A 21,178-nucleotide genomic window follows, 5' to 3' on the forward strand; every position below is an offset into this window, starting at 1 on the left:
TGAAAGGTGTGAGTAAAGATACCATTTGGCTTAAGTGAAATGAGCAGGTCAATAAAAGTAATCTAAATCTCTTCCTGCCACAAATATTCAAAGAATTTTACATCTTTTGGGTCCTGGTGGAATATGGGAATTGGAGGTACCAAAATATAAAGTAAAAGAAGCATCGACTATTTAGATGAAGGAAATAGAATGCAATAATCACAATAAAATGCAATGAATGTGTAAGCATTCCAAGAACAAATCATTAAAATTGAAATTAAATCCGCAATTTACTCAGCTAATCAAAAAACAAATATTTAGCACAATTACATGATAGGCAGTTTCCTAGGTCCTGGGAGGTATGAAGAAAAAACATTTTGGATACTTGCCACTCCCCCCACCTCCCAAGAAATATAACGTTCTGGTGATATCTCTATTATCTAATATTTATTACCCACTGTTTTAACCTTCACTTGCTTACTGACCTGAAAGTGTCTCTGATAGGTTCATTTATGTCCTGTTTCCACAAGTTCTTCTTTCCCCCCATGGGATTCTAAAATCTTCAACAACAACCTCCTCTACCACAAGGAGAACTGGGTCATAGTCTCACATTTGGATAAGAATATTATATTGCTTAGTATCTCTGCTTGTTCATTTTATCTACGTTTGACGTGTTGATTAGCGTGCATATTTTGGCAATTGGTCTTTGATATTTAGAGTAGAGAAATAAATGACTTTGGGGAATTACAAAGTCTTCAGAGAAATGAAACACTTCAGGGGGCAGGTTGGGTGAAGCAGCCCGAGGAGATCAGAATGACAGTGTGGAGATCAGATCACCTTTGCTTCTCTCAGCAAAGGTGCTGGAGAATGGGTGCCAAAAGCCTCGAGAAGCAGAAGATTGTCTTGGCCACCTTGTCCTTCTTCTAACCCTTCCTAGTTCTCCCCTTTTGTTAAATGAGAAACAGTGTTTCCCTACAAAAAAGGAAGACACCTTGAGATATAGGAGTCTCTTCCCTTGATTATCCTACTTTATTATCCTACTTTAGAACAAGGTGGATTAAGGAGAAGTAGGGCAAAGAATGGAGAAAGTCACAAAGTCAGTCAGCTGTAATCTGGGGAAAGAAATCTGATAGAAGAGGCATACAGCTTCTTTTCCTGCTTACAGCTTCTTTTCCTGCTTTCTGAACCTAACTCTGCATGCTTAGTTCTTTTAGTCAGTGTTCACAGTCACTGACAAACTGGGATGTGTGCAAAGGGTCTGGAAACCATCCCAGTTTACCAATGTCCCTCTTGAGACCTAGCAGCTAGCACTGCGTCTAATTCTTCAGAGATGCAATAGCATTATTTCCATATGAATGGATAGTTTTAAAATAAAATTATTGCTAAATATTATCTACCTATCTAGCAAGTTGCATTTAAAGTCTTAAAAAGCTGCAATAGGATATTCCATGAATCTATTCCCACATGGGGGTGGGGGGGGCGGGGAGAGGACATACCAGCATGGGTTATACGCTACAGAATTAAGTTCAAATGGCCTGAATTTTATTTGAGGAGTATATCTTCCTGTTGTGTGCTTTAAGAGATACTGCTCAAAACTAGCTTCTCCACTCATACCATGACAGCTACTTATTATTGCTCAAGTCCACTATAGTCCTTAAGCTCCCCATCCAGGTTGTTAAATTCTATATAATTTATTTATTTATATATATTTTACATCACTGTTCATTTTTGTACGGTATTTGCTTTCTCCTCTCAGGTGTAGTCCCTATAAAATTCTCACCACCAATTCACCTGTGCACTATCACCATAGTCCTCAGGTTGTAAATCTTATTCCATGTGGGAGGCAGTCCCTAACGCCTTCCCAGATTGCAACCTCATGACACATTAGAATTTCCACCCGGGTCATTTTTCCAGTGCTATTTTAATATAAAAACAATGAAGAGAGACATAGAGGAGCAGGCTTTTTCTGTGTCTACTTTTTGGTTAATGATGACAATAGAAGCAAGATATTACCCTATGTTCACCAGAAAGAAGAGCTCATTTTCCAAGAATCTGCCGTGAACAAGAGGAAAGAGAGGATGCCGCAGGAAGTGGAGTTGACACTGGCCTAAACATGGGCGGACTCCAAGCAACTGGCGCTCAAGGAGAGGTAGGGTAAGGACGCCTAACTCGTGCCTTTTCAAAAGGCAACCGACCTCAAGTGAGTCTGAACTCAAGGTCAAAATGAAGTTTAGCCACCCCAGTCATTTTGCTCCAGAAAGTTCCTTCCTTTACAGTCATTTCCCCCCAAAAGTGCCTTAGGGAATGGTCGACTTTTTGCAGACACCATGGAAGTGCTAAGTTCTGGAGACCTGCAGGGTCCCTGCTTGCCACCCCGTGTCTTGCTTCTTTGCTAGACAACCAGCAGTGCTCCTTTTTATGTGATCCCAAGCCAAAGTCTTTATGTAAACGTGCTCTGGGACCCACAGCAAGGGTACACACAAAGGCCCGGCAGCCCCACAGGCTCTGAGAGGACAGCAGCTACCACAATACCCACATTGTCTGCGCTCCCGGTGAGTCAGATGAAATCACGACTGTAACTGGTGGGCACACCAAACACTTGCTTTTCCACAATATTTGAGTTCCTGCCTGCTTTCCTCTTGTCTTTCTTCCCTGGATGCCTCACACAGCCTATGTGCATAATGGCGACACAATGAAAGCTTGCCGGCTGACTAAATCCAACTGCAGACTGAAAAGCGTGCACACACAGATATTTTTGGCAAGCAGCCAGGTGATTATACAACTTGACCGACTGAATGCTTCACAAACATAAGGCCCTCTACTTCATGTTTTGCAGGAGGAAAACTTGCACTGTGCGGCCCTTCTCTATGGCCCTTCCCTGCTGCTTTTCCCTTAATCCTAACCCATTTTTCATGAGTTATCTGTTGAAAAGTGCTACCTTTTCCCTTAATGGAAATCACCCTGCTCTGTCATGTACCCCATCCCCTCTGCGCCACCCCTCTGCACAGGAGGCATTTTCCAGCACCTGTGAAATTTTAAGGTACTTATTTATCCACTTGTTTGTCTTTTCCCCCTTAGACTGAAAGTCCTTGAAGGCAAAAATCCTGCCTTGCTTCTACAGTCATCCCTGTAGCTGGGTGTCTGAGGGCAGATTGTTTCCACAACCCCTGCAGGTACCAAAATGCCCAAATGCTCAAGTCCCCACATAAAATGGCGTAGTATTTGCAGATAAGCTACACACTCCTTCCCTATGCTTTACATCATCACATCTAACACAATGTGAATGCTAACAATCATGTAATTTGTTACTTTGTATTGCTTAGGAAATAATGACAGGGGAAGAAAGTGTGTAGGTCATCAGCCCAATGCAACCATTATTGCAGACTTAACTACGTCACATAAATTTTTCCATCCTTGGTTGGTTGATTCCAGGTACGAGAAACCTGTGGCCATGGAGGGCCCACTGTACCTGTACTCCCAACTTTGTTCTTTGGCAAAGGGTAATTACTCAATGTTTGTTGAGTGAATGAATGCATGATAATCATACCCCCAAACACTGCTTCTTGGTCCTCTGCGTCCCCACAATTTTATCAGGTTAGGTTAATACCTGGCACCATGCAATGGTCAGCATATAGAATTTTATATTTACATACATGTTTAGCATTTGAGCAGCATACTATTAACAGTTCTATTAAGCTTTTGGCACTATTATTAGCCAGTTAATATAACACCCTAGCAGGGAACATAAAGTGTTTCATTGTCACCATATATTTATACTTTATTAAATGTCAGCCCCACACATGCACTTGTTCTCTGGTGGTTCAGACTCCTTGTTCAGCAGTCCCCTGTCTGTGCATCAGATTTCAATTCCTACAACAGTCTCCAGGCACCGTTCTCCAACCCACCTGACCACTTGCTGTTTCTGGAAAAGTCCAGCACTTTCCCAGACTTTGGTGCCTCTCTTAATGCTGTTCTCCTAACCACATGTCCTTCTCCTTCTTTCACAGCCTAAGGAAATTCAATTCATCTTTGAAGAGCCAGCTCATATATCCCCTTTACTACAAAATCTTTCCAGAGCCCCTCTCTTTGGTTAGCATTAATCTCTCCTCTCGCTTGCTTTACAACTGTCCCCTCAGATTATATTTAGCTGTAATTGTCTTCTCCCTTAGTTTTGGGGTTGCAGTGTTGTCTGTAGGGGAGTGAGGTTACCACACAAGGCTGAAGCAAGGCCCCAGCTTGGTAGAGGCTATTGGGTGCTGAATGAAGGGGGAGCACTGTCTGAACTAGAAAGCTTGTTTGCACAGTTTCCCGGAGGGCATGTCCAGTCCTGTGGACAGTCACAGGGAGTGTGGGGTGTAATTCCAACAGCTGCCAAAGGTCTCATATGCAACCTCTTGTACTTGGACCATGTGTGGTACCCCCTGTGGAGGTAAATATCTGGCATTAGTCTTTCTCTAACCACTATCCCCTCCTCCCCTGCACCCCAGTCTTTTCTTTAGCATACAATGAAATTCAGAAAATTTGGCATCCTTGCATACCTACTATTGTTTGACCTTTTTAGGGCAAAAAAAGGGGAACTTTTCTATCTTTTTTATTTTGCAATCCCAGGTTTGACTTAGTAGTTTTGTCATGTCTGATAACTGTGAGTTCCTGGTCCTTGCCTTGTTCAACCTTGCTCTGCTCCTGTTTATCTTTTCTTGAAGACAAAACCAGAAAAGCAGGCAAAACTGGCAGAAACAAAGATTGAGGTAGAAGACAAGGGTTAAGCCACAACCTCATTATCATGTAAAAAGCGCATCCACCAGCACTACAGACCTGGTCAGGACCAAACTTGGAAGAAAAGGGGGTATGAAAACCTTTCCTGAAAACCCCTGCTTATTTCTCTGAAGTCCTGCTGACACAGACCCTTTAGCCTCTCTTCTTCCTTAGTCCTCCCCCTATTAATCTCTGCTTCTCCCCAGTTCAGGAAGATGGACTTTGTGACAATAGTCCCACCCATGTCCTCGGTTTTGCTGGCACTCATTTTAAGTCTGACTTTCTTCCACCTGCTCCTATATCTCAAGTTTGATTTAGAACTGTTATAGGACAGGGAGAGGGGCAGCCCAAACCCCGCAAACCTGCTTATTCTAAATGGGTTCTGCCATCCGCCGCATCAACACAAAACATATGAGACTTTAATAGGAAGTAACTTTAATAAAACTAGGAAACAATACAGGAAAGGCAAAGAATCTAGTTTCTAAATGAAGCACCCAAAGTTACCCATCCCCTGGTGGGTAAAAGTCCATCCAAATGGGATTGGCCCAGAGCAAGGCCCCAAAGCCTGCCACAAGTCTAAAGCATCTTCCAGTGGGGACCCACAGAAAAGGGTCAGAAACAACTGGACAAGCCCGGAAGGAAAAGAGCAAAATCAACATCAAGATAAAAGCTGCCATGGTCACCTCCCCATGGGTCTCACCCACATCTGTGTCACCCAGTCCACGACCAAAAGACAAGCTCAGTTTCTTCACGTGTCTCTAGGCTCCATGCGCCTCCTCCAGGTCTCCTGACTCCATCCTGCTTCCTTCCTTCCTCAGTCTCTTCTGCAGCTTCTCCTCTTCCTGCTCAGCTCCACCCTCCCTTGGGTGGGGCAGGGAACCTCCCCCTTTCCTGGGGACCACCCTGTTACAGAACCACTGAGTAGTAAGACTCCAAAAAACTCCTATAATATTTTCAGTGGTACTTTCATCTATAAGTGAAACTAATCTTCAAATTCTGTTTCCCTACATGTTGCTTCATTAACTGTCCTTCTCTGCCTGATGTCATATGTGAGTTTCAATCTCTTCTTTCTTCCCTCCTTGAACTTGAAAACAGTCTGGCTGGGTGCTTTCTTCTAAATTTTTCTCCTATTATTGAGTTCTACTCAGAAAAGATGTCTTCTATATTTTGGATTCCTCCCCACTATTTATTTAGGAATATAAATACATATTTCCTTTCTCACCTCTATCTTCTTGTCCTTATGAGCATCCTAGAATAGCTCCTCATGTTTATCCTTCACATCACAGATTCCAGATAATTCTGCTCCTGCTGTTTTAGTCTCCTTAGCCTTTTGCCATGTTTTATGTAGGTCTATTGCATATCTGTTCTCAGCTAGCTCCAGCTTCACCTTCACTCTAATAAGATATTGTCCTACATCTCTACTTACAGGGTCCATTTTTAAAAAAGTTACAGAGACCAATGATCAATCTTTCTGGTATTTATTCCCTATAAAAGGAAAATTTTAAATGCATTCTTTACCTTTGTTTAAAATGCACTTGCCAGGGCTTCTCTGGTGGTGCAAGTGGTTAAGACGCAGCCTATGAAGCTATCTGCAGCCTCTGCAGCTATCTGCAGCCTCTGCAGCAAGAGTTCGATTCCCTGCCTGCCAGGGAGCAACCCACGTGGGGCAGCAGACCTCTTCTAACTCGCCTGCTGCTCCCCTCAGCAGTGTACTTCAATCAATCTGCCTGTTCTGTTCTCCACTCTGTCTCTGGTGAATCCTCTCACCACCCACACCTCCGACCTGTACCTCAGCTCTTGTATATATAAATAAAAATAAAATCCTTTTTTAAAAAATTAAAAAAATAAAATGCACTTGCCAATAACCAAATTTGCTATATTATCTTTACCTAGACCCCAAATTAATTATATTTTTGATATTAAAAAAAAACCCAAAAAATCTAAAAAACAGGACTTAAAACATAATGGTATTTATTGTTTAACTAGCAGACCAAGTTGAATTTGGTATTTTTGCGGACCCATACTCTATTCTGATTTCTCTTCCAGCCTTCCCAGAGGAAGGGGACACATGGTTGTCCCCATGTGTACAAGGTGGCTGCCACAGCTCCAGGCACAAGGTGCTCTCCCAACCAGACTCAATGGCAGGAGACAATGAAAGAAGGCTTAGGGTCAGGGCTTGTCCTTCTGTGCCCCTTTCCTTTATCAGGAGGAAACTTTCCAGTTACCACTCTTCCATCTGAAAGGTTATGGGTTCAAAAAATACTATCATCTAATATGACACCTTGACAAATTGGGTATTTTAAGATTGAAGGTGTTTGAGAAAGCAGAACAGAAAAGTCACTTTGACCCTCTTGACCTTCCCCCACCCCCAAGCTGTTCATGAAACCCTCAGGGGGGAGCTGCCCTCCCTTTACCCAGAGAAAAGAAGCATCCTTATCACCATCTCCAAAGACAAAGGAATGCCAAGAAGAATTTAAATAAACAGGTCTTGCTAAGTTTCCTCCAGCTTTCTATCTACAATTGTTCACATTTCTTTGGGTCTTCATTTCCTTAAGAAGGCTTCTGTGTCAAACAAAATTTAAGTAAATGTGGGTGCTCTTCTCTGTTAATCTGCTATTGTCAGTTTTGCAGACCCAGTCAGGGATCCTAAATGTACCTGAGGTAAACTTTTCCTCCCCTACAGAGATTTACTCTAATGACTCATTGATCAAAATCAGTGGGTTTCCATGGTGAAATCTGACTGCAAGGGAGACTAAGAAGTGAGTGTGCGAGTTTAGTTACCCAGAGGAAGGGCCAAATCTAAAAGGGAGTTGAACAGCTCTTGGGTCTTCACTGTTGTATGCATAAATAAATAGATCTTAAAAAAAAAAAAAAAAAAAACACCTTATTCTAGCTACCTGGTAGCAGTTGGAAACTCATCATAAGAAGCTCTGGAGGAGCAACTGATGCGCCTAGCTGCTAGCCTAATTTCCTTTTTTTTTTTTTTTTTTAAGATTTCTTTATTCATTTATACAAGCACTGGGTACAGTCAGAAGCGCGGGAGGGTGAGAGAATTCACCAGAGCCAGAGCAGAGAACAGAACAGGCAGACTGATGAAACACACTGCTGAGGGGGAGAGCAGTGGGTGGCAGGAGAGGTCTGAGCGCCATGTGGGACCCGCGCCCAGTGGCCAGGGATCGAACCGGCGCTAGAGAGGCTGTGGGCAGCTTCGCAACCCAGCGCTCAACCGCTGTGCCACCGGGGAAGCCCAGCTAGCCTAATTTCTGATGCTGGAAGCTATTTTTTTTCTTTAAGATTTATTTATTTATTTATTTATTTATTTATTTATTTATTTATTTATTTATTTATTTATTTATTTATACAAGCACTGGGTACAGTCAGAAGCGCGGGAGGGTGAGAGAATTCACCAGAGCCAGAGCGGGGAGCAGAGCAGGCAGAAGGACCGAAGTGCACTGCTGAGGGGAGCAGCGGGCGGCAGGAGAGGTCTGCGCGCCATGTGGGACCCTCCCCCGGTGGCCGGGGAGCAGTCAGGGATCGAACCAGCATTGCAGAGGCTGCGGGCAGCTTCGCAACCCAGCGCTCAACTGCTGCGCTACCGGGGAGGCCCTGGAAGCTATTTTTCAGGTGTGGCTCCTTGGGACTGAGAAAGGAAATTTGTTTCCACTTTTGGGTCCTCTGATTATGAATAAAGGCTATCATTCTTGACTTATTTAAAAAAGCCTCTACTTCTTTGCTTGTTAAATACAATAAATCAAAGCTCTAGAATGCACCATTCCAGTGGCTCATCTAGAATTTGTCCTTTAACACTGATTTTATGTTCCAAAATGCAACAAGCCACTGCCTTACCAAGCCAATCCAGATTTGATGAAATCCTAGAAAATTATAGCTCCTGAAGAAATAAAGAAAAAGAAATAATAATGATAAGATTTTAACAGGGTGGTCCCCAGGAAAGGGGGAGGTTCCCTGCCCCACCCAAGGGAGGGTGGAGCTGAGCAGGAAGAGGAGAAGCTGCAGAAGAGACTGAGGAAGGAAGCAGGATGGAGTCAGGAGACCTGGAGGAGGCGCATGGAGCCTAGAGACACGTGAAGAAAGTGTGCTTGTCTTTTGGTCGTGGACTGGGTGACACAGATGTGGGTGAGACCCGTGGGGAGGTGACAATGGCAGCTTTTATCTTGATGTTGATTTTGCTCTTCTCCTTCTGGGCTTGTCTGGTTGTTTGTGACCCTTTTCTGTGGGTCCCCACTGGAAGATGCTTTAGACTTGTGGCAGGCTTTGGGGCCTTGCTCTGGGCCAATCCCATTTGGATGGACTTTTACCCACGAGTGGATGGGTAACTTTGGGTGCTTCATTTAGAAACTAGACTCTTTGCCTTACCTGTATTGTTTCCTAGTTTTATTAAAGTTCCTTCCCATTAAAGTCTTCTGTGTTTTGTGTTGATGCGGCGGATGGCAGAACCCATTTAGAATAGGCAGGTTTGTGGGGTTTGGGCTGCCCCTTTCCCTGTCCTATAACAGATTTGGCGACCACGAAGATTTAGGACAGCCATCCGTGGTTAGTCGGCCCCATGGGGAAATTTGGCTTCCCTATCCCATTTGGATGGACTTTTACCCACGAGGGGATGGGTAAATTTGGGTGCTTCATTTAGAAACTAGATTCTTTGCCTTACCTGTATTGTTTCCGAGTTTTATTAAAGTTCCTTCCCATTAAAGTCTCATATGTTTTGTGTTGATGCGGCGGATGGCAGAACCCATTTAAAATAGGCAGGTTTGCGGGGTTTGGGCTGCCCCTCTCCCTGTCCTATAACAAGATGATGGGATGGGAAAATTGTACCATTGAAGAATCTCACCCTCCAAAAACGCAGTTTCAGGGTATGTGCAGATGTGTTTCCTTTCTACAACTGATGAAATTTCTTTCAATTAGGGATGCATAGTGAAAATACATGGAAAGCTAACTTTTTATTGCCCTACCTTATACATCAGGGCCATGTTTACATTTTCTTTTTTTTTTTTTTTAAAGATTTATTTATGCATACAAGAGCTGGGGTATAGGCCAGAGATGCAAGGGGGTGAGGGGATTCACCAGAGACAGAGTGGGGAACAGAACAGGCAGATTGACCAAAGTACACTGCTGAGGGAGCAGTGGGCGAGCAGGAGAGGTCTGCTGTGCCAATGTGGGTAGCTGCCTGACGAGCCTGCGATCGAACTTGTGCTGCAGAGGCTGCGGTGTGCTTCATAGTGCGGTACTTAACTCCTTGCGCCACCAGGGAGGCCCCATGTTTGCATTTTCTTTAGGATTCTTAACTCATTAATGAATACTACTGGCTTTAATGTTATTGCAATTTTGCCCTCTTTCCATGTTTTCCCTGGAATTTTCAAATGATGATTTAGAGGAGTGAATCTGAAGAACAAACCTGCAGCCATTTTAACTAGAGACCTCTGATGTCTTGAAGATTCTCAATTTGTGTGAACGATGGTGAGCTATGGGAGATTAGGAAAATGAGCCTTAAGAAAAAGATCTTCATTCCATCAACAGTTATTGAATGTTGGAAAAAATAATAAGTAAAAGATACATTTGTGTTTTAATATTTTAAGCTAATGTAGAAAATTCAAAGTGGTAGTGGATGCAGGATAGCTGTCATTCATTTTTCTTTAAAAAAAAAAAAGATTTATTTATTTATGCATACAAGAAATAGGCCAGACGTGCTGGAGGTGGTGAACGGATTCACCAGAGACAGAGTGTGGAACAGAACAGGCAGATTGACTGAAATACATTGCTGAGGGGAGCAGCAGGAGAGACAGGAGAGGTCTGCTACACCATGTGGGTAGCTCCCTGGCTGGGGATCGAACTCGTGCTACAGTGGCTGCGGATTGCTTCATAGTGCTGAGACTTAACCTCTTCTGCCACCAGGGAGGCCCTGTCAATCTATTTGACTAACCAATAAATGTGAGAATTTGAAGTTTTTTTATATAAAAGGGAGTCTGTGTATTCAAAAGTCACTGAGAACAATGCTTAGGGCTTTTAAAATTCTTTAATTGGGGAAGTTCCATGGGAAGGAAATAAATAATATTGTAAAGTGTGTGGATAAGTACCTCAGTGCCCACCTGGGTGTTAAGGGAGAAACTCCAGATCAGGTAGACATGCAATATAGGTAGATAAGCAAAAGAGGGTGGGAGAGGGAGAGAGTAAAAGATAAAGTGAGAGAGGGCCTCCCTGGTGGCGCAGCAGTTGAGCGCTGGGTTGCGAAGCTGCCTGCAGCCTCTGCGGGGCCGGTTCGATCACCGGCTGCTCCCTGGCCACCAGAGGAGGGTCCCACATGGCGCACAGACCTGCCGCCCGCTGCTCCCCTCAGCAGTGTACTTCGGTCCTTCTGCCTGCTCTGCTCCCCGCTCTGGCTCTGGTGAATTCTCTCACCCTCCCGCACTTCTGACTGTACCCAGTGCTTGCATAAACAAAGAAACAAACAAACAAATAAATAAATAAATAAAACATGCCTCTATAAAAAGAAAGAAAAAAAAAAGATAAAGTGAGAGATACAAAAAAAAGGATGGCTAAGCAAGTTGAAAAAATAGGACAAGTAAAAGAAAAGGTCAAGACAGGCTGTCAAATTGTTGGGAATGAGGCGAGAACACAAGGAGATAAAAGGCCTATGGATTTTTGAAAGTTGGTTTATGAGAAATTCTCTAAGGTAGATTTGACAACAGAATTTTAAGACTGGATCTACCTAATATTTAATTGCACTACAGCCTTCCTCAAATGCTCAGTAAAAAAATCTACCGAGTTTGTGTGAGTGGGATTTGAGTATATCAGGGAGAAGGGCTATAATCTATGCATGATTTGGAGCAGGGTGAAAAGGAAAGACCAGCTGCAAGAAGTGAAGGGCAAGAATCCAGTGGAAACACAAAGCTGATACAAAAAGCAATCACAAGAACCGCAAGCCTCCTAAGGTACACAGTGTGTGTTCAGTGGAGGGTAGAAATGTGTGGAAGAAGGAAGCTTGTGGATTTAACCTGTTTTTATTTAAATATTAAGAGAATGGAGACCTCCATAAAGCTGGAGGATTGGAGACATGCAGGTGAGGTTTTCCAGGATGCCCTAATTCTGTCACCATTAACCATTTAGTTTCAGAAACTTTTTTTATTTCTCTAAACTGGTAGGGTCTTTTCCTAAGAATTCCTCTCTTGGGGCCTCCCTGGTGGTGCAAGGGGTTAAGACCCAATCTGTGAATCTATCTGTACCCACTGCAGCATGAGTTTGAGTTCGATCCCCGGCTGGCCAGGGAACAACCCACATGGCACAGCAGACCTCTCCTGACTCGCCCGCTGCTCCCCTCAGCAGTGTATTTCAGTCATGCTGCCTGTTCTGTTCCCCACTCCGTCTCTGGTGAATCCTCTCATCCTCCCACACCTCTGGCCTGTCCCCCAGCTCCTGTATGCACAAATAAATAAATCTTAAAAAAAAAAAAAAAAAAGAATTCCTCTCCCATGGTACTCAGCACACAATGGCTTCTTCCCCTACCTTCCCTTCAAACTCTGTGCTCTTATCATACAAAAATATTTGCATTTCCCTGAATGTGCCCTTCTCTCCTCTAATCTTGTATACAAGCTCTTTTCTCTGTTTGGAATACTCTCTGTAACCCTACTGGGTTCACTCCTCTTTCCCATCACCATCCTTTATCATTCCCTTTCCCTTTCTCTAACAGCTCCCTCATAACCTCAGGGCGCTCAAAGTATTTATTAATGTCCACCAGTTTTTGTAAGGATTTTTATCAAATCATTTGTTAGATAAATGTCTAGTATTTTTTACTGTTCTGACTTGCTTTACTACACATAAGTCTCTCAAACACCCTCCATTTTGCAGTGTTTCTGCACCATCTTGATCCAACCATCTGTTGATGAAAACTCGGGCTCAATTATACTCTTTTGACTCTGCTTAGCCATACTGTCTTCCCAATCCTTCAAAAACTGGTTAAACTGTCCTCTGCATACTCCCAGAGTATTGTATACCTGGCCACCTACTCTACGTGAGGTTTTCTGATTTCTTGCTACTCTTCAACAGCTGGCAATAAGCATTGCATAGATATCTCTTGTTCAAGGTCTACCATCTTGTCATTTTTTTAGTAGAAACAAAATTTACTAAATGATTGACTTGTACTTATTTAGACCTTATCTTTGTGATGAGTTGGTAGAATCCATAGACAGGAATAATGTCTTAGATATCTCTTCTCACCCTAAAGTATCCAGCACTGTGCCTCTCATATGGTAGGTGCTTATTATGTATTTCTGAATTAAAATGTTCTTTAGTTCAGGACAAACACTTCTTCATTCATTTACTTAACAATCAAGGGTGTTACCTTGTGCCAGGCCTGTCTTGGGCACAGATGGCTGACAGGTTCATCAGAATGGACAGTGCAATCACTCAAGGTGGTTATTATGAGCACCATACTGAGACGTTTCCTAAATTATATGTGGATTTAATGCCACAAATGGTGGCACATGTGCCACATGCATGTGATCCCTGATGAAAACACAGAGAAAAAGGCATAGTTCTTACATCTTAGGAATTGCATAATACTTTCTAAGTGCTTGCAGTCAGTTGAGAACTCTGGTAGTTATAAGAATAAATACTTTAGCCAAGAACTTACAGTCTTATAGAAAAAGACAAATCATAAGGAAAACTGAGGAATTACTGAAATAGAAAGCAGTGGTTAGATCACAGGACAGTCCGATGTAGAGACACCAGTGTGGATGGTATTATTGGTCAAGTGGGTAAAACCCTGCATTGGTTGTAGGATCATGAGATTCAAATGTCTGTCATGTATTATCTGTGCTCCCAAGAACGAATCACTTTGCTTCTCTCCAGGATTTACCTGGGCTTACCAGTGAAGGTACAGTGTGGAATCAGAGCACCTGATTTGTGACCAGCTAGACCTTGATGTGTCCCCTAAACTTTCTCTTTCTCCCTGTCCTTATTCCTAAGATAAAGATAGAAACATGACCTACTTCATAAATTGTTGTGAAAAGAAATGAGGGAAGAGTGCCCTGTGCGTGATAGTAACCACTTGGTAAGTGTTAGCATTGCTCTGTTAGCCTCAAATTTCCTTTCTTTGAACTGGAGATGTTATCACCTGATAGGGTTAGTGTAAAAAGAAGGGATAATAGTGTGAAAATTAGTATACAGGAATCTCATTTAAAGGTGGTTGTGGGACCTTCCTGGCGGTGCAAGGGGTTAAGTTGCAGCACTATGAAGCTATCCACACCCACTGTAGCAAGAGTTCCATGCCCAGCTAGGGAGCTGACCCACATTGTGCAGCAGATCTCTCCTGTCTCACCTGCTGCTCCCTCAGCAGTTTATTTCAGTCAATCCGCCTGTTCTGTTCCCTGCTCTGTCTCTGGTGAATCCTCTCACCCTCCTCACCTTTGGCCTACACCGCAGTTCTGTATGCATAAATAAATAAATCTTAAAAAAAAAAAATAAAGGTGGTTGTGAGGCTACAATAAAGTTCATGTGACTGGAATCAGTGCCCACTACAGAATCCAACACGAAGAGACATTTTTGTTTCTCCCTCAGGAAGTGATGTTGCTTGGCTGCCTCAGAGGGAGGATGGAGGAGACCCCGTACTCAGGAACAGCTTAATCAACCACAGAATGCGATAACCCAACAACTGAATAACGCCATATACTTCGAAACTTCAGTTTCTTCCAAAAGACTCTGCATTTAAAGCAGTTCCTCCAAAATCTATAGAAGAAAGTTTCTTTCTTCGTCCTGGGGAAGTATGCAAGTTTTATGCCAGGAGACAGCAGGTTCCAAATTGCTTTTTGTTGTTACTGAATAACCCATTTTGCTGGTGAAATAACTGGCTGCTTATTTGTTGGAGGTCAACTATAGTAATAGGAGCATTTGGCTCACAATAATCATTCGACAAAAATTTGTTAGTTTGAATTGATGAGGTAAAATCTCCGTAACACTGATGCAAAAGTTTGAACATTCTCTCTTCCTGATAGCAAAGGAAATAAAATGATACCTTCTTTCCTGCATAATAATTGTGGCTTTCATAAATTCTTGAATTCCTTTGTTTGGGGCAGTACCTACAACATTTGGCTAACCTCATGAAAAAATTCTTCATGGACTTTGCCTTGGGGTTTCTACAGTTTAGTTTCCCAACAGAAATAAGACATTTCATTGGCTTGGGGTTGTCTCACAGTACAAACTGATTCTAATTACTTTCCTCCCCCCCCCCACCCATTCTCAAAAAAGCCCTGTGCATTTGAGACTGAGAAGCTGTTTTTAGGCAGATTTCTAAATTAGCACTGCACTTAGCTCAACTAGAGGCAAATCCAACATCAGTGTCCATAAAGTGGCAAACAGGTGCATCCAAGACATTTTAGATAAAGTAATATGGATGTAGCGAACAGCTCCAGCACATAACCATGCCAGGCAGACCTGAGTCATGAGTGTTTCTGAGAACAATTGCTTCCAAGCACAATCTAAGAGTTTATACTTAAATTTCTCTTGACTTTAGTGAGGAAAAAATTACTCCTATAAGTTAAACAAATGACTGCATTTCTCGGCCTGATATTTTGCCAGAACAGAAGAGAATGAGTCATTGCTCAAAAAGAATGAAAGCTGCTAAAATTAGAAAAATATAATAAATTATTTTAGTGTTATTATTACTTCTACCTAATGGTATAAAAAGTTAGTATTTCATGGAGGCATAGCCATTTAGTAAATGCGTACATCAGTGTGTTGGGATCTAGGAAGGAAAATAATATCAAAGAGCCAACAACAAAACAGAAAAAAATGTTTTTATGATTTATGATAAAGATAATACATTTGACTCAATGTTTCAGTGGGTAAGTATTTGGGGGGATTCCAGGTTCTGTGCTTTTAACTGCAATTGGGTGCTTTTTGAGCAATGATAGGAGAAGAAGTCTTCCTTACTTTGATATTTGGTATTTGCTCCTTGAGAAAAAACCCATTCAACTTCCTCCCTTTCTCACCACCGTAGTTTGGTGACATGTCCCTGGCTTTCATCCTTATTATATCAATAAATTATCCTTTTGGGGAAGACTTTTCATAAGGAAAAAAAATTAAACTAAGAAGCCCAACTCTGCTCAACCTACAAATCTTATAAAACCAGTTCTTGCTCATACAATCTGAGCAAATAGCGCTCCAACTCTTAGAAGCCCAGGCTAATTGCATGCTGACGCCAGACTGTTTGGAGCTCAGAATGCTGAGGCTAAAAAGTACTTGAGTTCCTCCAATTGAGAAAAGTCAACCTACAAAACCAGATTCAAGGACTATTTTTGAATGAAAAATAAAATCCCCTATCAGAAGCAATTAAAATTGCATTTTAAAACTGGTCGATTCATCTGAGGTAAATACACATACTTTTGAGTTTCCTCAGGGGATTGTAAGTTGGAGTCATAATTTTTGAGTTCTGTTTCTGATATTTAGAGTAAGCTCTTCACCACTAGAAAGCACCCCTCTAAGGACCTATGGCGACATATCGGGATGGTTTGACTCAGTGTTCTGTGAGCCAGCCCCAGGCCTGCTCCTGGAAACTCAGCTGCCTCAGCAACTCCTGTCAACCCCACCAGAGAGAAAGGTGATGTTTAAGATGATAAACTACTGGGACAGGGGCACCCATTTATCACAACAGACATTGGCAGTAAAACCAGTTTGGGCACCCTGGTGTCGGCTGGCTAATTTCAGTCCCTCCAGGTTGTCAGCACTGCTTGGTGGCTCCCAGGCCTGACTTCATCCATATGCATGTCTGCCAGTCTCCCTCCAGTGCATGTCTGCTGCTGCTGCTGCTGCTTTAGTAGCCAGGACAGTCTGTGTCGAGGTGTCTGGCTAGGTGATATGATCTTAAAGGGCAACAAAGTCCTACAGTGTAAGCCAGACACCAGCCAGAATTTATGGTGAAATACCTCACACCATTCCTGTCCAAAGCCTTCTCTCTAAAACTTGGGCAAGCCATTTCTCCTGACATATGTTAAGGCCAGAAAAAGCCTAAAAAAATGAGATTTTGATGTGATTTCCAAGTGGGGTTAACTGTGCAGTCATGGAGATAAGCTGACTGAGGTAAGAGGGGAGAGGGTTGTCTTTAAAGCTGGCTTTATTTCCAGTTGAAAGTATAGTCCCTCACAAGTTCACCTCTATAAATTCTTCACTTCCTTGGGAATATCAAGCTACATACAACAATCTGTTGTTGTCAGCTATTAATTAGTTAAGTACATATGTTTTTAAAATAATAATTTTACCATTGATTTTTGTCACTTCACTTTTTAATATATATAAAGTCTGGAAAGATGACAATGGCCCAGGGGCCTCCCCGGTGGCGCAGCGGTTGACCCGGCTGCTCCCCGGCCACCGGAGGAGGGTCCCACATGGCGCGCAGACCTCTCCTGCCGCCCGCTGCTCCCCTCAGCAGTGTGCTTTGGTCCTTCTGCCTGCTCTGCTCCCTGCTCTGGCAGTGTTGAATTCTCTCACCCTCCCGCGCTTCTGACTGTACCCAGTGCATGTATAAACAAAACAAACAAACAAACAAATAAATAAAACATGCCTCTATTAAAAAAAAAAAAAAATGATGACAATGGCCCAGATCTGTTCTCCACTTCCTATGGTTACTGACCTGTCTTACTAAAGACCACCAACTCAGCATCCATTTCTAAAAAGGAGTCGGTTCCAAACAACTATCACAGGCGACTCATCTGAATAGCAGAAATGTGCATTTCTGAAATCTCGGACTGTGGCCTCTTGGACTTAGAAGGGTCATAGCAGGATGAAGTGCAGCCCTTTCATCTGGGTGAGTACAGTTCTGGTGATCTGGGCTCCAGGGTTTGCAGCGCTGAGAACCTGCACTCATACAGTAAATATTATTCTTGGTTTCTGACCTTTTGGGCTGATCCAAATGGAAAAGCAGTGCTGCCAGGGCTCACATGGAGGGATTGCTGAAGGAAACGCTCGTCCAGCTTTGAATCAAGAAATAAGAAGAGCCTGGGGGGGACTCAGCTCCTGAGGATAGAGAAGCTGGCATGGCGGCCTTAGGCCAGAGACAGCCAGGGTCAGTTTCCCAGTGGCTACAGCATGAACTTGAGCCAACCACACATCTCTCACCTCACCTCCCCTGTGTAAGGTGCTCCAGCATTTCACATTTCTCTCTTGATTTATAGCTGGTGTTGATTCTGGACACCAGGCTTTGCAACTAAGCTTAACCCTGATCTGTAAGGTCAGTGATAACTGTCTGAGTCTGTTAACACTGAAACATTTACTAAAAATACTTTTGAGTCACAATTTCTTGAAAATGAATTTTAGTTTACTAGTTTCTAGTCATTGGAACAAAGAATTCTTTCCAGTTTAAAGAGAGGAAGACCTGCCAATACTTTTTGCTGTGCACAATAGTATTTGGGCGTGCAAGTACAGAACTCATGGGTTTTGTTTTGTTCTGGCTTGTCTTTCAGTATCTTAAAGGACTTCATTATCTTATCCTGGGTTATATAACTCTTTCCTCTTTGTACTTTGACTTTCCTTATAGGAATTAATAAAAAAAGTGCTACCTCCAATACAGGAATAGTATGATAATTATCCTATATGTTTTAATGACGGAATTTCCTGGATGAAACTATGGAGTCTACAACATAAAGAAGCCAAGAGGAATATTTTACAAAAAGTCCCTTAAATTTCAACATTTTAGAAATCAGAATAAATTAAATTCCAATAGGAGAGGTTAATTAATTTGTAAAAACCATACAATGAATCTGAACTATGCATTCATTATATACATATGTAAGTATAATTCCCTTTGGATACCAAAGATATTTAAGACAGTTTAGGAAAATTTACAAAAGTAATAATGGAAGATTTGTATTCATCTAAGTATAAACACAAATATAGTATAGTATAGCACAAATCAAAGTAATACTGATTCAAGATTTTAAGGAATATTTAGGTTTCTCTTCACAACAAAGGTTCATTTAAAGTTAAATTTAAAAAATAATGTCTGGTTTATTCATTTTTCTTTATCTACATCAACATAAACAAATAGTGGCACATTAAATTGAATGTCATGGGGACCTCCCTGGTGGCACAATGGGTTAAGGACGCAGCACTATGAAGCTGTCTGCAGCCACTGCAACATAAGTTCGATCCCCCACCAGGGAGGTGACCACATTGTGCAGCAGACCTCTCCTGACCTGCCCGCTGCTCCCCTCAGCAGTGTATTTCAATACATCTGTCTGTTCTGCTCCCCAGTCTGTCTCTGGGGAATCCTCTCACCCCACCCCACCCCCGCATCTCTAGCCTGCACATCGGTTCTTGTATGCATGAATAAATAAATCTTTAAAAAAAATAAATTGAATGTCATGCATGATTTCAAACTTTACTAACATACACACATGTGAACTTGTGCAATTTATCCTACTTTGGCTTCAAGTGCTTTGTGTTTTCAAAACCATATCAAAATTAAAAAGTTAATTTTCAATGGTTAGTGTGGAGACACCTTGAAGACAAGCTTATTTTTCACCTTCTTTGTGACAATGTCACTGGCTCTAATTAGGAGACCCTTTCATTGACATCACCACAACAGCTTGATCTTTCAAGAATCAGGGAGAAGAACTTTGCGATCCTTTCCCTTTATTCTCAAATGCAAGCCAGCAAGCACAGCTTTGCTTAAGGGAGAGCTGAGCCATACTGAAAGATGACCCAGATTTTCTTTCTTGATTAGAAGTCAGGAAAGCAGGAGAACTCTGAGCAGGGCGCAGAAGGGAAAGAACAGCAGTTTTTCAATTCCCAAGGGGGTGCTACTCCAAACCTCCCAAAGAGGCCATGGGTTTAATTCCAAGATCAGACAAACCCACAATGCCAACATAGGCATATAGGTAAATGCCTTTAATGTTTTGGATTATTCATGCAATTCCAGTATATGTCCAGGAATGTATTATGTGATTAGGGGAGCAGAGTTGAGGAAAGCAGTAAAAAGGAAAGAACTAATGGTGCTTGATTTTGATTTTATTCCATACTACAATTCCTTTCTATTTATTAGAAAACAAACTAAATGAATATAGGAAGAGGTAACCAAAGTGTGGAAGGTGTTTTCGGGAATTGTGAATGTGGAAGTAAAGAAACGTGTGTGGCTTAGCAAAGATAATTGAAATGAATGAAAATTCCCAAATATCACTTCTGGAAGGAAATAGTATTAAATAGACCTCAGTTCATCAAAATAGACCAGTTGTAAAGAAAGCAGGAGCAAATGAAGCAGGCTAAGTTTTAGGCTCTGAATAGTACTTCAAATGAATTACTAATATGCCGGGAACTTAAAAAGAAAGTTATGTTCATTGATGACATGACTAATAATTTCATGAAGTCTACTTAAAATACTGATTAAAACGGTATTCTAAAGTCTACTTGTTACAGATTGTCCATTTACAACAAGAAATGTAATTGTGTGTGTGTATGTGTGTGTGTGCATTGGCATGTGAGGTTATCTCTCTATCTTGGTGGTCACTCTTCTCCAACTGAAGATTTTCACATTCTATTATGTCAGCACACTGGATGAGACTCACCTTGCCAACAGCAGACCTTCAATCTTCACATCAGAGCTCCTCGGCACTCCTCCCAACTGACCCTGTCCCCTTCTCTTCATGCACCTAGCACACTGCAGTACAAACACACGCGCGCACGTGTACACCCCCCCCCCCACACACACACACACACGACTCCATTGCAGCCTGCTTCTAGCCGGTCGGCCAGCTGTCTCACTTTACCTCTCGCCCAGGGAAGATGCTGGCGGCTGCTGGCTCTGTGGCTGCCATTAGTCTCCCGGGCTCTCCCCTTCGGATTCAGCAGGCTGGGGCCCTCTGTGTTTTCAACAGGTACCATGGTCACGTAGAAGTTACAGCTGCTCCCTCGGCACCAAACCACCCAGTCTTTCCCCACTGACAGGAGTGGTCACTTTCCCCATGGTCGCATGCTAAAGAAGGGTGGAGAAGAAGAAAAAAAAAACTTCGGGCAAAGCCAATGTGATTTGTGACCAACTTTGTTTCTATTTCCGAAGGCTTTGCCCTTTTCGGTGACACAGGCTGTTGCTATTCCAAGCAGCCTATCACAGGCAGTGGGAGGGCTCTTTCTCCGAGATTGTTTTTGCCTTCAGATGCCTAGTTGGAAGCAAGGGTTAAAAGGCTTGGGAACAGGAGCGCTGACACCGTGTTTGGCCATTAGCTGGGGGCAGCTCTGGTATTTCTGCACCTTTGAAAAGAGGCAGAGAAAAGAAACATGCAGATTCCAACGCACACGGGGAGAGTGAGGGCGCCAAATTCTCCAGATTGTATCTGTTAATTTTACAGAAGGGAGTACAATTTAAGCAAAGACATACCAGCAGGAAAAGTGTGTTAATTTTTCAGAAACATTTTTAATCTAAAAGTCGTGACTCTTACCAGCTTAAACA

The 21,178-nt window shown here is 42.4% G+C and overlaps 1 protein-coding gene across 1 annotated transcript in view; it reads right to left on the reverse strand.

The window, feature by feature from the left end:
* SLC2A12 (solute carrier family 2 member 12) overlaps positions 1-20,808 on the reverse strand; it is a 62,006-nt gene extending 41,198 nt beyond the window's left edge. Inside the window, exon 1 of the mRNA XM_037520426.2 lies at positions 20,499-20,808. Coding sequence (XP_037376323.1) covers positions 20,499-20,613 — 115 coding nt within the window. The 5' untranslated portion in view covers positions 20,614-20,808. The remainder of the gene's footprint in view (positions 1-20,498) is intronic.
* Positions 20,809-21,178: the final 370 nt, after the last annotated feature.

Source organism: Talpa occidentalis, unplaced genomic scaffold, assembly GCF_014898055.3.
Source record: "Talpa occidentalis isolate TD23 unplaced genomic scaffold, MPIMG_talOcc4v2.1 talOcc4.2, whole genome shotgun sequence".
In the NCBI taxonomy this organism is placed as follows: Eukaryota; Metazoa; Chordata; class Mammalia; order Eulipotyphla; family Talpidae; genus Talpa; species Talpa occidentalis.